The 17,553-nt window shown below is 44.4% G+C and overlaps 1 protein-coding gene across 3 annotated transcripts in view; it reads left to right on the top strand.

The window, feature by feature from the left end:
* Positions 1-17,553, top strand: part of LOC137439905 (unconventional myosin-XVIIIa-like) — a 346,703-nt gene that overhangs the window by 293,395 nt on the left and 35,755 nt on the right. For all 3 annotated transcript variants that reach the window (XM_068136130.2, XM_068136128.2, XM_068136131.2), the window contains 4 exons: positions 10,744-10,871; positions 10,962-11,116; positions 16,440-16,563; positions 17,011-17,211. In XM_068136130.2, the coding sequence (XP_067992231.2) occupies positions 10,744-10,871; positions 10,962-11,116; positions 16,440-16,563; positions 17,011-17,211 (608 nt within the window). The remainder of the gene's footprint in view (positions 1-10,743; positions 10,872-10,961; positions 11,117-16,439; positions 16,564-17,010; positions 17,212-17,553) is intronic.

Here is a 17,553-nt window from a genome sequence, read left to right as displayed (position 1 = left end):
CTGATTCCATTGTTGTGAGAACCTCATGCCACATGACTTGGGACTCAGAAATCAATAAGCCAAATTGATAACTTTTTCACAAGTGTTCACTTCTTATTTGGGATAATGTCCGTGAATAATATATATTTTGACGTCGTGAATGAAAATGTGACACAGTGCACAAAGTGCACGGTTAGAGATCCCAAACGTAGGTTAGAAATTGTTGTGTGATCAGTTTTGGAACTGTATTTTTTTAATACCTGGTTTCGGCTCGTGGAAGAGCTGGGACACGGAACAGATCAGGACACAACATAGCAAAGGTAACAGCAGAATAAAGAGGAAATGCCAACAGCAGGGCAGAGAGAGTAAGTCGACGGAGACGGACAAACAAGGGATGCAAGTAATGATGACTGGTAGGGGAGAAACCAAGTGATGAAGAAGATGGATACGTAAGCAAAGTTTTGGGAGGGGGCGAGGGTGGTTTAACGGGTGTAGAAAAAAAATCATGATTTTGGATGGTGGTTAACACCTGTCCTGAAGTCCTGGATGGAAGAATGACATTGAAAAGAGTGTGGGAGGTGGTTTCACAGGTGGGAAAAGGGAGGAATAAATTAGTGGAGGTGAGCAGTGGTTCTGGATTTAGGCGGTTTCACGAGGAGAAGGTTGCTGGTGGACCGTGTGCGCCCACTAGATACTTTAGGGGGGAGAGGAGTGGGGGGGATGGGGAAGGGGACAGAGCACAGAGAGAGCAGAGGGTGCAAGACCAGAAATGAGGTGGAAGAAGACAGAGAGACTACCGACCTGTCAGCGATGGCGAAGTGATGGGCCCATAGACTCAACTTCATCCTGAGAGATTCCAATGATCTTGAAAGTATTGGTTTCCATGGCATCAAGCTGAGCAACGTGTGGGGTAATATAACCATCAACTATACTCATAGTAACATCAACACCGCCACAGCACAACTTCAACCCTTCCTCAGCACCCTGCAAACCTGGCTCACCGTCAACAGATGAAAAGTACCCCCCTCAAAATCAGCAGTCACTCTTCCAACAAATTACACCAAGGAACATAGTGCTGCACCACACATCACACTGAACCACATGCCTATTCCACACACACACACACACACACATACACACACACACACACACATACACATACACATACATACACACACACACATACACACCAAACAAAAATACTCAGCATCACTTTCAACGTCATTGTCAGATCACATCACAAACATTAATAAACATGCACACCCAGGCTGAACCTACTTCGGGCAATCACATGCACCGACTTCGGACACCACAAAGAAACAACATCACTAACATACAGACAGTACATTCGGACAGTACATTAGACATACAGACAGTACTTAGCTCTTTCACGAGCCTCGATTCAGTATACAAAAAAAAAAAAAAAGAGTTATCAACTGTGCTAGCTCATCTTGGGCCTCCAGCCTATCAAATACCCATCTCAACACCCTGCAGACCATACAAAACAAAGCCCTTCGCATCATCAAGGGTGGCATATTAACAACACCCATCGAGCACCTACACACAGAAGTAGAAATGGTAAAAATCAAAGACCACTTAGACATGAGAGTTGCACAGTTCCTTGCAACGGCAAATGCCAATCCTAATCACCCATGCCACCACATGTACAACCACCCACAGGCCCATAGGCACATTAAAACTACACCACAAAGACACCACAGTGACGTCTTTCGTAACACCCACCACCAAAAAAACGGAAACAACAAAAATCACATCCACACCCCCATCACCATAAATGCAATAAACAATCTGGACCCAAACAGTATCTTGGGCACAAAACCCCCATCCATCGATGACTCCAAAAAAATAACTCACCAGGTCCGGTCGTGTTCACCTTTCATGCCTTCAATGTGGACACCAACCACAACCTTTACACAACAAACATAGACTCAATGGCACCACCGACGACACCTCTGGCTTCACGTAGACAAGAGCACAACATATTGTATGTGAAGGATCTCTGGGTCGCTCCTGTGAGATCTATCGGCTATCTCTGTGCTGATGGTCTGTTCAACCAGAACTGACTCGGGCACACACAACAAATTGATGCTTCGTGAGAGGACTTGGCTGTTTTCATGTGTGGTGTTTAATAAATGTGTCGGGGTGGTGGGAAACTATTGGTTATGATGGGAATCAAGGATAAAGCATGTACTGTACGTGTTTGTTAAGGGTCACGAATGTCTCAGATGTGTGTGGAGAGGTAAATAAACCGATTTGGGGCTGTGTCTAACTGCGTCTGGAAGGCGGAAACTGAACTAAATACTGTGTTGTAGCGGTTCCCGCTGAATGTACACAATCGCCTTGCACCTGCCAGGACGCGGCCAGGGCGCGATCGCCATGCCGGGCTCGTCCGGACGGGCCTAGACGCGCCTCTCCTGGGCATGCCCGGACTCGCTGTTCCCGGGCATGCCCGAACCTCCCGGGCTCGCCCGCGCTCGCCTTTCCAGGGCTCGCCCAGAGCGCTCGGGCACGCCCAGCCTCGACTTGCCAGGCCGCGTCCAGGACGCCCGGGCATGTCCAGACTCGCCTTTCCAGGGCTCGCCCAGAGCGCTCGGGCACGCCCAGCCTCGACTTGCCAGGCCGCGTCCAGGACGCCCGGGCATGTCCAGACTCGCCTTTCCAGGACTCGCCCTTGACACCCAGGCATGCCCGGTCTTGGTTTTCCCGGGCAAACGCCCCGGCATAAATGTGTATATATATTGCTGCCCGATAAACGGGCTTGTCAGAATACCTGAGCTGTTTTGTTTCATTAAAGCAACTCGGACGAATTCCGTCTTTGGTCGCGTCAATTCTTTCGACTCGCGTTGGAGCGCAGCTCCTTCAGTGTCTAAAATGTGCAATGGTTACCAACCTATGTGGCTGTGAATATCAAGTTATAAAAGGGGGGTGGAGGTGAAAGAGGATAATGGAGAGACGAAAAAGACCTCTCCATCACCCTCACATACGCATATCTCCCGTTTTCCCACTACACAAAAGAGAGGGCTATCTGCGTTCTCTTGGTGGGGGTTGGGGAGTGGAGGGGTGGTCCCATAGCCGTAAATATATATATATATATATATATATATATATATATATATATATATATATATATATTTATATAGCAGCTGTATGGTGCAGCAGCAGCTGTATGGGAAACCTTGCTGGCGGTTCTCCACTGATGATATGAAGGTCGCATAGTGACTGATATAAAAACCGAAAGGGTCACAGAGTTACAAGTGTATGGAAGCCTCACTGCGTTGCCCTGATGAAGCCCCAACAAGGGCGAAACCAGGTCGGTAACTGTGAGTTTTGCATGCACTTGTGACAGTATCTGTATTTATAATCCGTAATGACGCACTGCTAGATGGTTCCTCTGGAACTTTGCAGGCAAGGCGGACGTGCATGGCGATGACGTCATGTTGTCCGCTCATTAGGTTGGAGAACCAGATTACAGATACCATTATTAGTAACTCCCAACCGCAACCAGGTCGACTCCATATGATGAGTGGATACCAGAGATAACGTTACCGTGTGGCAGGCGGTGCTTATCGCTCCCAGCAAGGTGCAGCAGCAGCTGTATGGGACACCTTGCTGGGGGTTCTCCACTGATGATATGAAGGTCGCATAGTGACTGATATAAAAACCGAAAGGGTCACAGAGTTACAAGTGTATGGCAGCCTCACTGCGTTGCCCTGATGAAGCCCCAACAAGGGCAAAACCAGGTCGGTAATACCCCCATGCCACTTATGCCGATCGACCCCGATCTGCACAACGGGAACGATCCTATTTGGAACGGGATCAATCGGCATGATCGTAAACGGAACGTCTTCGATCTTTGTCGATCGGGACAAAAAAATAGATCGGGGCGATTTTTTAAACATGTTTAAAATTTCCATCCCGATCTGAAATAGCGGGACTGATCGTGACTACAGCGTGAATGCAACGTAGTCCATCGGAATGATCGTAGTTAGAACGGCTTGATCGTGATTACAGCGTCGTTGCAGCGGGAGGATTATCTTGTGCCGTTTCGACGACGATCGTTACCTATCCGTCCCGCTCCAATGCCGATCAAAGCCGCTGTATATAAATCGGTCCGGATTGCATCGGCCTCACCCGATCAAGTATTTCGACACGACACTTTTTGTCGACGTTGTTAAGTGGAATTGATAACTGCATGAGCCAAATTGCATTGCCCAATAACCCCATGGTCTAAAATTAAAAGCGGTACAAGTTAAACAAATATTATTAATGATCAATTTTACCGGTTTTAATTTTATGACCTTTTAATTAAGTGAATGCAAACTTTGATCCCCTCTACCCAGCAAAAACTTGTCAAATTTTTAGCTTTTATTTTGAAGACCTTTCATTTTGCAATGCATTTTCATCCCCTCAACCCTTCTGTCAACCATGGCCGGACCCAGAACTGAGGGGCTCTTCTTCTTCTTCTCATTCTTATTCTCACTTGAGCAGCTCTTCTTTCATTAATTGCATATTGTTGGAGAAGTAGAGCGAGCTGCAGACGGCCATGTCTCTGATGTTGATCCATGGCTGTCTTCGACGATACTGATGATCGGCAAGCAAATCGGGCCCTATTTATACGGATCGGGACCTGAAATCTGCTTTTTAGTCGGCTTAAAGACGGGAATAGAGCGTAGTTAGATCGGTTTGGTCGGGAATGACGTAGTTGAAACGGCAATAGATCGGCAGCATCGGCGTTGGATCAGTTTTAGATCGGCGGCGATCGGGAATGCATCGTGGTTACAGCGTACGCGAGCGGGAACACAGCGGCTCTAAACGGCTTCGATCGGGTCTTCAGGGACCCGATCTACCCACGATGAGCGTGGTTACAGCGTAGTGATCGTAATCGGAGCGTACTTAGGACGTAGATACAGCGTAGATGACCAGTTTTTTCCCAAAGTATCCCGATCGCTCCCGACCTGGAGATCGGGGCTAATCGGGGCCAATCGGCATAAGTGGAATGGGGGCATAACTGTGAGTTTTGCATGCACTTGTGACAGTATCTGGATTTATAATCCGTAATGACGCACTGCTAGATGGTTCCTCTGGAGCTTTGCAGGCAATGCGGACATGCATGGCGATGACGTCATGTTGTCCGCTCATTAGGTTGGAGAACCAGATTACAGATACCATTATTAGTAACTCCCAACCGCAACCAGGTCGACTCCATATGATGAGTGGATACCAGAGATAACGTTACCGTGTGGCAGGCGGTGCTTATCGCTCCCAGCAAGGTGCAGCAGCAGCTGTATGGGACACCTTGCTGGCGGTTCTCCACTGATGATATGAAGGTCGCATAGTGACTGATATATATATACTATATATATTGTTGGGGTTTTGAGAACCCTGCACTTAGTAAATTGTTGTAAATATACCCTTTGTAAATAATTCTCTGTGTAAATACCTCCATTTCTTGTTAAGGTCAAAGGTCGTCCCCTAGTTAGTCCACATCGCCACACATAGGCCACCATAGGACTCTCTATAGTTATTTCAGTAATCTGTGTTTCAGGTAAGGCTGTGTTTCCAATAGCTGAATCTACGTTGCATTAATGAAATAAGAATAGGCCCCAAGCTCTTCAACACCAGTACGAATGGTTTTCTATCCTCAATGGCAGGAAGGGTTATTTTACCATCAAGCCAGAACTCCATTACGCACGAGGTCAAGGACAGGAAAAAGGGGGCGGAACGCTGAGGAAGAGGCGTGGCCCTGTCATCAACCCGCCAGGGGCGTGGCCGGTAAGCCCTAACCAGCCAACCAGGGCTGCGGTGAGCTCCAATATGGGTGCAGCCCGAGGAACTGCGGCTTGATTCGGTGACGCCCGATAAAAGGAAGGAGAGGGACTGCTTACGTAGATGACCGAGGAGGAAGAACCGAGAGAGGAGTACCGAGCAGCTTTTTGAGCACGAGCATCGTTGGGGTGCAAGAGTCGGTGCGCTCGGGTCGCCAAGACAGCGGCAACATAAACCGAGCTGCCTGCCGGGTTTTTCCCGCTGAAACCGTATACGTGAGGCTGCTGCCGGCTGCTCGTTTTCCAGCCCGGAGCGTGGATTTGAAGCGGACCTCCTCGCTGTGCTTTTCCTCCGAACCTTCTTCCAGCCATTCCTGCCTGCTATTCCCTTGTCGTGTAAGTCTGTCATCTGCCATTTTTGTTGTCTGGGGTTTATTAATTAGACTGTTTTAAGGCTTGCCCTGTGTATCTGCTTTTTCCTCCTTGTAAATGCCCTTCTTTCGTTTCCTCTTCTTTGGGTTTTCGTGTACATAATTAATAAATATCTGTTATTCTTTACTTTGGCTTCTTCTTTCCCCCGATCGCTTTAGTCTCTTCTTCCCATTGAATACCTGTGGCGCGATTTTGGCCAAACGCTTTATAGTCGGGTTTAGTCCTTTGTTAACGGCTCGAGCTGCGGGTTGCTAAACCGCTCGGCAATCTACCATCACATCCGCGGTTCGAGCGGGGACTCATTTCCCTGCTTTGCGGAGAGATTGGTGAAGGTATTTGGGAACTCCTTGACCAATCACCCTGGCCAATCTCATCCCACAAAGGAGCGAGATAGTTCCAGGACTCGGACGGCCAGCTTAAAAGACGAGGGGATTAAACCCCCCTCGGTAAGGGGAGTGCCGAAACCGAGATCGGTAACAATATATATATATATATATATATATATATATTGTTGCGGATCTCCCGAAGCCCGTTGACGTTACAAAGGGGGGGGGGGTTAAACCCCTTTTTCCCCTCGGGTCTTCGTCTCCACGAGGCCGAGTCGCCACTTCCGTAGCGAGCGTGGAAAAGGGTATCGGGTCGACTCCACACGTACCTTTGGTACCCACGCTGCCACGAAAACGGGGACCGAACCTCGCACAAGCCACGCTAATCGAATGCGCTGAACGGTTTGCGTATCACGTGACTCGTGCCGTTACTTTTATTGAACCCGATTCGAGCGGTTCTATTCGTGCGATGCTAGGCCAATAGATGGAAAGGACGGGAACGATCAAATAAGAGGAAGAACATGGGTTTATTATAATGTACAATGATCCGAAGAGACACAGAGCAGGCACTTAACAGTTTTAACTTATACCCAGACAAAGGGCCCACTCACTCACGAGGGGGAAAAGGAGGAAGAGCAAGTTCGCACGCCAAACGCGCCTTGCCGTCGGTCGCTCCCGGACAGCTCGCTCGGCGTGGCCCTCTGGTGGTCACGGCCTGTATGCAGGGAGCCCAGGGAGGAGGGTTGTCGGCGTAGGTGGCTCCGGGATGGATCGTCTCCACACCGCGCGATTAATACAGGCAGCAGAGCACAGGGCACGGGGAATTCGTGTACAGCGGCTATAACAAGCGACTCAATCCACTCGCGGTGGGACAACAGCTCTGACGCACTCTCTCTCTCTCTTTCTCTCTCCCCGATTCTGGCTCTCACCGTCTCTGCTCATTCCTCGACTCTCACTTGTCTCCTGCTGGGGCTCGAGGCAGGGTTTTATATAGCCCCTCCCCGGTCCTACCCGAATGTTCCAAGCCCCTCCTCTCGCCGCCGTTGTGAGCCACTCCCCTTGGGCACCGATTGGCTGCTCACGGCTTACCGGCCACTCCCCCTGCAGCTCCTCCATTCGGCCTTGCCAGACTTGTTCAGGCCGAGCACATGGTATTCCAGGCTAATCGAGGCCTACACTTACTGGCCTGCTCAACGCAAAACTAACACAGGAAAGGACTACGCTTACATTTACTAAGAAATAAATGAACTACAGTGAGGCTACATGTTGTGGTGCGTCTACCTACGAGGGGGGTTATCTTTATTCACAAAACCGTAACAATATATATATACATATATATATATATATACATATATATATATATATATATATATATATATATATATATATATATATATATATATATATATATATATATATATATATATATATAATTTATAATGAGTTCTCCATCCTCTTGCAATCGAACAAAACAAAAAACTACAAATTTTCCCTCGACGTTTCAATCAACAAAACGTGCGTGGTATGTGCATCCGTTGACTTATGGGTGTGATAAAATACGATAAAAGGATTATTTTCTTTTTTTCCAAAACACTATATTTGATAACAATTAATGGAGGAGAAAATGAACAATCAGAGCAAGTGGGTTGGTTCACAAGATTCCTTACAATTAGTGAACCAGCTCCACCTTAATGACCCGATGCTGGAAGCCAAATCGTGAAGGATGGTGCTGAGGTCCTAATGTAGATTTATAGTTGGCCTCACTGCACCTGAAGCTAGAAAAATGGATTCATTGACCTTACAGTGTTAATAATGTGCAGCTGTTGTCCGAATGAAGCATTTTGTTAAGGCCAGAAAGGTCATCACTGAAAGTTTACTTTGAAAACTATTCTAACGGCCCTCTTCTCACTTCTAATTGTCCCCCGTCGCACCGCGGAGCGAAAGGGGGACTATGGTTTGTGCGGAAGTGCGTGCGTGCGAACGTGTGTGCGTAAGCGAAGGACCGAATTCTAATCTGGTGTGTGGGTGCAACCCACGTCAAAATCCAAGATGGCTGCCGCCATGTATGTCTGAACCTTGTGAGCGGAATATCTTGAAAAATAAGCGAAGTACCAACTTCGAATCTGGTGTGTGGGTGTATCTAGGCATAAGGAAGAACGCTATTGAAAATTTGGTCGCCATGTCAAAATCCAAGATGGCCGCCGCCATGTATGTCTGAACCTTGTGAGCGGAATATCTTGAAAAATAAACGAAGTACCAACTTCTAATCTGGTGTGTGGGTGTATCTAGGCATAAGGAAGAATGCTTTTGAAAATTGGGTCGCCATGTCAAAATCCAAGATGGCCGCCGCCATGTATGTCTGAACCTTGTGAGCGGAATATCTTGAAAAATAAACGAAGTACCAACTTCTAATCTGGTGTGTGGGTGTATCTAGGCATAAGGAAGAACGCTTTTGAAAATTGGGTCGCCACGTCAAAATCCAAGATGGCCGTCACCATATATATGTCTGAACCTTGTGAGCGAAATATCTTGAAAAATAAACGAACTACTAACTTCTAATCTGGTGTGTGGGTGTATCTACGCATAAGGAAGAACGCTGTTGAAAATTGGGTCGCCACGTCAAAATCCAAGATGGCCGCCTTGCGTCTTCCACTTTGTCAACTCACATCACTTCACCGACGGGGGACCTAGGCTTAACGCTTGTTTATTTTGTACCCCACAGTGATCAAAACTTTAGTAGCAAGTGCATTCAAATCGCACCTTCCTTGGGATTTTTTGTGACCTGTGGCTTATCTTTTGTATCGAGAATAAATTGTATTTACATAGTTTGTTGTGAACACATTTTAATCCTGATTATTTTCATCTCCAAGGTGTGGATACTTCATCTTCAATGTAATGCTGCTCTGTGTTCCTTGTCTGTGTGTCTTTTTGGATTACATTTGTTGTGTTGCAAGTACCTTTTGGTTCTGGGGGATTTTTTGTAAGGTTTAAAAGTAGAAATCCATTTGAGGGGAGGGGAAGACGTGGAGGAGGGAGGTGTAATGTTAGTTGCACTGGACCCAAATATTATATGGCATGGTGGAGATGCAGATAAAAATGCCCAAGAAAAAGAGCATTCCTATACTGATACCATGAGTGGTGGAGAATGACAAGGGGATTTTTTTTTAATACAAGATCGAGGCTCGTGCTAATATTAATCACAAAAAAAAAACGGACACATAAAACATATAATAAGGGGAGCGGCAGACACGATGGGGAGAGAGAGGGAAGCACACAAACACAACATTTGAGAGCAGGGACATCGGGAGATCTGTGGGAGGGAGAGGGCTTGGGGGGATGAGGCACGGGAAGGGGGGGGGGGGGTATAAAACACAGGGACACTGCAAGGACTTCCAGGAGAGAAGTTGGTATTTCAAAAAAGTGGATCTGGGGTGAATTAGCCGGGGTAGAAAAGATCAAGGTTTTGGATGGGGGAAGATAAGAGATGGTGGTGAACAGCTGTTTTAAAGATCTGGAGGGATGAGTGGGATTGAAGAGAGTGGGGGAGTTTGTTCCAGAGGCGGGAGAAAAGAGGAATGAAATAGTGAAGGTGAGCAGAGAGTCTTGATTTTGGCAGTTTCGCCATAAGAGGGTTGCTGGCAGATCTTGTGCGACCTGTAGGAATATTTGGAGGACAGAGCCCAGAGAGAGCTGGGGGAGCAAGGCCGGAGAGGAGTCGGTAGAAGACAGAAAGACCACCAACCTGCCTGAGATGAGTGAGTGCAAGGCCCTCGGAGTTCGCTTCATCGCGGGAGATTCCAATGATTCTGAAACCTATTGGCTTATTGGTTGTTATGTTCTTATGTTGTTATGTTATGTTATGTTATTGGTTGGTTGTTATGGTTAGTGTTAGGATTTTATTTTAATTTAAAGGATTTAATTTTTAAGGATTTTGAAATTTGAAGGATTTTGATTTTGATAGGGCCCTTTGTAAGTCTTTCTGACCATACAAGAGTCTATCTGAACCTGTTGTTAAAATAAGAGGATACACCGTACACCGTTGAAAGTCTCCCTGCAGTTCTGGGAGCATAACACCGATTAAGGGCGTGAGATTCCATGTTGTTTTTCAGGGAACAATAAACAAATTAAAATATCTTTGCATAACTGTGTTTAGATCTTTGGTCGCTTCATATGTAGCACATGACTTCAATTCAGCCATTGTGTGTGGCAAACTGTGGCAGGAGGAGAGTGGAAAGCCAAGTACGAGCGTGGCATGCGTGAGAACGAATATGGTAGGAAGCGCCTGCAACAGGAGTATGATGATCACCTGGAGGCCGAGAAACGACAACAGTTGCAACTGGAGCGAAAGGTGAGCGAGGTTTTCTACCCAACTGAGTATGGAGCTGCATGTAATGGGGCCTCGATTTGGGTGTTCATTTGAACGGTTGGTTCTCTGCAGGTGATGGAGGTGCAAGCGACAGCGGAGGAAGCGCAGCGGAATGTGCAGCTGCTTCAGAGGAAGTGCCAGAGGTTGTCTTCCGAGCTACAGGACACCCGGTTACACATGGAGGGGCAGCAGAGCCGCTCTTATGAACTAGAAAAGAAACAGAAGAAGTGAGATTCCTGTGGGTTTGGGGCAAGAATGGCATGTATATTGTATGGGGGACGTGGGGCACGGTGATCACACGGATAACAATAAATCCAGGTGGCAGCTGAACCCTGAGACTCGAAAAAAAATCCAGGTGGCAGCTGAATCCTGAGACTCGAAAAAAATCCAGGTGGTCGCTGAACCCTGAGACTCGAAAAAAATCCAGGTGGTCGCTGAACTCTGAGACTCGAAAAAAATCCAGGTGGCAGCTGAACCCTGAGACTCGAAAAAAAAATCCAGGTAGCAGCTGAACCCTGAGACTCGTAAAAAAAATCCAGGTGGCAGCTGAATCCTGAGACTCGAAAAAAAAATCCAGGTGGTAGCTGAACCCTGAGACTCGAAAAAAATCCAGGTGGCAGCTGAATCCTGAGACACGAAAAAAATCTCCCTGAGACTCAAAAAAAATCCAGGTGGCAGCTGAATCCTGAGACTCGAAAAAAATCCCACTGAGACAAAAAAAATCCAGGTGGCAGCTGAATCCTGAGACACGAAAAAAATCTCCCTGAGACTCAAAAAAAATCCAGGTGGCAGCTGAATCCTGAGACTCGAAAAAAATCCCCCTGAGACTCAAAAAAAATCCAGGTAGCAGCTGAACCCTGAGACTCGAAAAAAAATCCAGGTGGCAGCTGAACCCTGAGACTCGAAAAAAAAATCCAGGTGGTAGCTGAACCTTAAGACTCGAAAAAAAAACCCCTGAGACTCCAAATAAATCCAGGTGGTAGCTGAACCCTGAGACTCGAAAAAAATCCAGGTTGCAGCTGAACCCTGAGACTCGAAAAAAAAATCCAGGTGGCAGCTGAACCCTGAGACTCGAAAAAAAATCCAGGTGGCAGCTGAACCCTGAGACTCGAAAAAAAATCCAGGTGGCAGCTGAACCCTGAGACTCGAAAAAAAATCCAGGTGGCAGCTGAACCCTGAGACTCGAAAAACATCCAGGTGGCAGCTGAACCCTGAGACTCGAAAAACATCCCGGTGGCAGCTGAACCCTGAGACTCGAAAAACATCCAGGTGGCAGCTGAACCCTGAGACTCGACTGCCATTTGAAAATGCTTTGAATGAATGAAATATGGTGAAAGGTTCTGAAGCTCCTGGACGCTTCTGCGACGGAACTCAGAGCTGTTTATAAACTTAACGCAGCCTCAGTGATGAATTGTGCATTGAGAGTAAAAGTTGGCACAGTTAAGAGACTGTGTTTTTAATTTGTGCCAGTAACCAATTTAACTCTTAATTACTTTAAAATATCATCAACTGTTGTAACCTCCACAACCGCACACATGGTTAGAATATTCCCCATGAACCATCTTCATTCGATTTTAGCTCAGTGGTCCTCAACTACCTTTAAAATCGATGGATGGAAATCGACAGGACGATGATCGAGGTTTGCTAACCGCCCATGGGAAGCTTATATTTGAGGCATTAACCTCTCTTGCTCCGACGGAGTCTTAACGTACAAAACGGCCGCTTCTCCTTGGGTCCCACGGTGGTTAGCACATACATACCTCAATCATTACCCTCGCCAGAAGAGAGGGTATTGCATTTGAGTATGTCTGTTTGTGTGCACAGAATAAATATGATTTTCTCTGCAACCGTTGGTCCGATTGACAGAAAATTTTCACAGTTGGTGTAAATCCACCTGTAGAATTTTTAATGATAATTATGACGATATCATTCGGTATGGCCGCCTAGGTCACTAGGTCATGTGGTATGGCCGCCATCTTGGAAAAACCGAAAAACTTTGCACCTCTATATCTCTGAAAGTGCTGAATAGAAAAAATTGAGACATGGCTCATTGTAAAGAACTCTCCATGTGGAATAAAATATGTTAATGATGATGTCATAGGTTCCTCCATTATGACATTATAATTCGACAAATGCAAAACTTCATCCAATCAAGATGAAATTTCTTGACCATCATCTTGGACTAATTTGGTGGAGAAAAAAAAAGATGATGTCATCGGTCACATTGGTTCGGTCGCCTTCTTGGAAAAACCGAAAAACTTTGCACCTCTATATCTCTGAAAGCGCTGAATAGAAAAAATTGAGATGGCTCATTGTAAAGAACTCTCCATGGGGAATAACATATGTTAATGATGATGTCATAGGTGCCTCCATTATGACCGTAATTGGACAAGTGCAAAACTTCATCCGATCAAGATAAAATTTCTTGAGCATCATCTTGGGATAAATTGGTGGAGAAAAAAAAAAAGATGATGTCATCGGTCACATTGGTTCGGCCGCCTTCTTGGAAAAACCGAAAAACTTTGCACCTCTATATCTCTGAAAGCGCTGAATAGAAAAAATTGAGACATGGCTCGTTGTAAAGAACTCTCCATGCGGAATAAAATATGTTAATGAGGATGTCATAGGTGCCTCCATCATGACATCATAATTCAACAAGTGCACAACTTCATCCGATCAAGATGAAATTTCTTGAGCATTATCTTGGGATAAATTGGTGGAGAAAAAAAAAAGATGATGTCATCGGTCACGTGGTATGGCCGCCTTCTTGGACAAAACGAAAGACTTTGCACCTCTATATCTCTGAAAGCACTGCATAGAAAAAATTGAGACATTGCTCATTGTAAAGAACTCTCCATGGGGAATAAAATATGTTAATGATTATGTCATAGGTGCCTCCATTATGACGTCAAAATTCGACAAGTACAAAACGTCATCCGATCAAGATGAAATTTCTTCAGCATCATCTGGGGATAGATTGGTCGAGAAAACAAATAACGATGACGTCTTGGTCACGTGGTTTGGCCGCCATATTTGTTTTAACCCAAAAGCTTTTTTAAAACACCAAAAACACATCCTGGTGAGGGTCTGAAAGCTCTGATTGCTCTTTCTTGTTGTTCTGTTGATTTCAGCCATTTTTATTTCTGTTCAGCGATGCAGATTGCCAAAAGCCTTCACCAAAAAGACGAGTTCTTCATTCTTCCTTAAAAATCGCACCTTTTCTTTGATGAAACATTTCCTTTCCTACTTTCCTACAAAAATCCTCAATTTTCATCCGATTATCTTGAAATTTGAAAAGGATTTTCATATCAACTTAGTGAAACCAACCACCAACTATTTTTGAGGTCAACATGAGCCAAAAGGTAAACATAGGCCAAATTTCTTAAATTGTCAATTTTCATCTGATTAAGTTAAACTTTGAAGACGATTTGCATATCAGGTCACTGAATTCAAGCACGAAATATTTTTGAGGTCAAAAGGATGCTCCACTGAGTGCCATTCTACTTTGTTCTGTTTTGCCAAGTGTCGCTCAAGAGTGATTTTTCAATTGTGTGTTTGTCTTTCCACTCACTAATACTTGCCTGCAGGCCACAATTTTAAACCGATCTTCACGAAATTTCACCAAATGGTAGAGTTTGTGGTCCGACAAAATCCTGTATGTATTTGAGGTCAAAAGGTCAACATAGGCCAAAGGTCAACCACAATTTTTAGAATTTCTAAAATCCTCAATTTTCATCCGATTGACTTGAAATTTGAATAGGATTTACACATCAGCAAACTGAATTCAACCACCAACTATTTTTGAGATCAGCGTAGGGCAAAAGGTCAAGATAGGCCAAAGGTCAACCACTTTTTTTTCAAATTTCTAAAATCCTCAATTTTCATCCGATTGACTTGAAATTTGAATCGGATTTATATGTTGGCTAACTTAATTCAACCACCAACTATTTTTGAGATCAGCATAGGCCAAAAGGTCAACAACAATTTCAAATTTCTAAAATCCTCAATTTTCATCCGATTGACTTAGGGTCAAAATTGACTTAGATTGACTTTAACCACCAACTATTCAACAACAAACTAGGCCAAAAGGTAAACATAGGCCAAATTTCTAAAATTGTCAATTTTCATCCGATTAACTTAAAATTTGAAGATGATATCTGGTCACTGAATTCAACCACCAATTAATTGTGAGGTAAAAAGGATGCTCTACTGATTGCCATATTACTTTGTTATCTTTTGCCAAGTGTCGCTCTTTGAGTGGTTTTTCATTACTCTGTCTGTCTGTCTGTCTGTCTTTATATTTGTCACCAGCCTACAGGCCACAATTCTAAACCGATCGTCATGAAACTTCATCAGATGGTAGAGTGGGTAATAACGAAGAAGAATATTGATTTTGAGGTCAATCGGCATTTTGAGTTCGAATTTTTTAAATTGCCATTTTAAATCCGATTGACTTGAAAATTGAACAGCATTTGTAAATTGAGTCACTCAATTGGAAAACCAAATATTTTAAGGGCAAAAGGTCAAAAGGTCAAAGGTCAACTCAAGGTCAAAATTCTAAAATCATAAATTTTTAATCTGGAAAATCATCACTTTTCATCCGATTGACTTTAAAATAGAACAGCATTTGCATAGTGCCTCACTGAATTGGGAAACCAACTATTTTTGAGGTTAAAAGGTCAAAGGACAACTCAAGGTCAAACTTTCAAAATCATCAATTTTCATATGAAAAATCACCAATTTTAATGCGATTGACTCTAGGTTTGATTTCAGTTTGTCAATTTTAATCTTAATGATATGGACAATTTGATGTAACCATGGCAAATTTTATTTTGGGGAGGGGTGGATTTTGGAAGTATCATGCTCTGCACGACGTCTTCTTGTGTATTTATTTATTTGTTTGTTTATATATACTTCAAAAAATTTTTAAATGCTGAACCAAATCCAACCAAATTTTGCAAGTTGCATTAGGCTCCCCCAAGTATAGTTTCTGTCAGAGTAGCATTTCAGGGTGGGGGAAAGACCCCAATTCTCTCAAAGTAAATATGTGTCATTTAGAGCTACCTTATGGTAGCCGGTATTACAAATTATCATCTTGTATAAAGCTTAAACAACTTAGCAATATGCATTATGGTGATGTTGAAATATGAGTGAGAATAATTCCAAATTTTCAAAGTGTTTCAATTCACTCATTTTAAGCAGAGGTTCAACCCAAAGCATCAAACATGGAACTTCACAGTGAAGCGGAAGTGATTTTTGCTCGTTCCCGATATAAGGAGCAAGGATGGTTGATGAAGGTGATGTCAGCTGACTTCCAAACAGATGAAAGATGACCTCGTGCAAATTATAGTAAATGGAACAGAATGTTTGTGAAGTACAACATGCCGCCTTTTGATGAAATCCACAGCAAAGCGATGGGTAAAAATGCCTCGTTGAATATAATACTGATGGACCCTGTATTTTGTGTTTCTTCTTGATGCATTTCTGCCTGTTTGGGCAAAAGGGGGGCAAAACAGGATGCTGATGTTTACACTGTCTACTGCACTCCAGGTTTGACAGCGAGCTCACGCAAGCTCTAGAAGAAGCAGAAACGGCGATGTTCGAGAAGGAAATGGTGTTGAGAGAACGTGACGGCATGATGATTGATATAGTTATGTTGAAAGAAAATCTCGAGGCAAGTCGACTTTTTTGAATCATGTGACCAAGTAATTGGGCAATCATTCGTGTAAAAGGCAAAAGTTCCAAAGTTGGTTGCATTCCTTGTTAGCAACAACCGAGGTCCCCTTTGACCTGAGTGAAACAATTGATTTTGTCGCAGAATTGTTGGAGAAATTGATTATGCCTGCTTTTCACAAAGTGGGAAATTATCACAATAATGTGCTGAATTTATTTTCTTTTGATTGGTTGCTGCAACATAACAGGTAGTGATTAAACCACCAGTGAAACTGTTAAAGGTAAAACATGCTGACATTACCTTACAAAATTTCTGATGATTTCTGATGAGATTCTTATCAAATTGTTTTCCAATCTCAGATCACAATGGATGTTTAAGTGATTTTTTGTGTAAGGGACATGGCTAATGAAGCAACGCTACCAAGTTCGGTCCTTTTTCTATGTGCAGGAGAAGGACATTGAGTTGGCTTCTTTACGAGATAAGGTCGATTTGTTCGAGGCAGAGATGCGAGAGGCGTCCGAGCATGGTGCCGAAGGCGACGCAGCGTCTCCTGGCTTACACGCCCGACTTTACAACCTCCAGACGTCCATTAAGGAGCAGGAGGAAGAGTTGGATGAACAGGCCGCCAAGATACAGACATTGGAGCAGGTAAGGTTTGGTGCCGTAATTTTAAACGTCCTCACAGTCCTTGTGTTAGAATTCCATTTTATTTTGGATCCAAAATAAGAGTTCATTTTTACGTTCATGTGATGTAATGCTATGTGTCCTGGCCCATGTTTGTTGTCCGTGAATGTTGGGACCGTGAATGTCGAGGTCCAACATTAATGTCATTATCTATACTTACTTACCTATCCTCTTAGTCTCAATAGGACATAAGGTTGCTGCAAGCTTTCGCCATTTATCTCTATCCTGAGCTGCATTCTGTGTCTCACACCATGATAAACCCATCTCCTCCAGATCAGCTACCATAGTCCTACCCCAAGTTGTTTT

The sequence above is a fragment of the Myxine glutinosa genome, chromosome 14 (assembly GCF_964187855.1).
Source record: "Myxine glutinosa chromosome 14, kmMyxGlut1.1, whole genome shotgun sequence".
In the NCBI taxonomy this organism is placed as follows: domain Eukaryota; kingdom Metazoa; phylum Chordata; class Myxini; order Myxiniformes; family Myxinidae; genus Myxine; species Myxine glutinosa.
The sequence above is the reverse complement of the archived record's forward strand: the minus strand, read 5'-3'. Positions and strand labels throughout refer to the sequence as shown.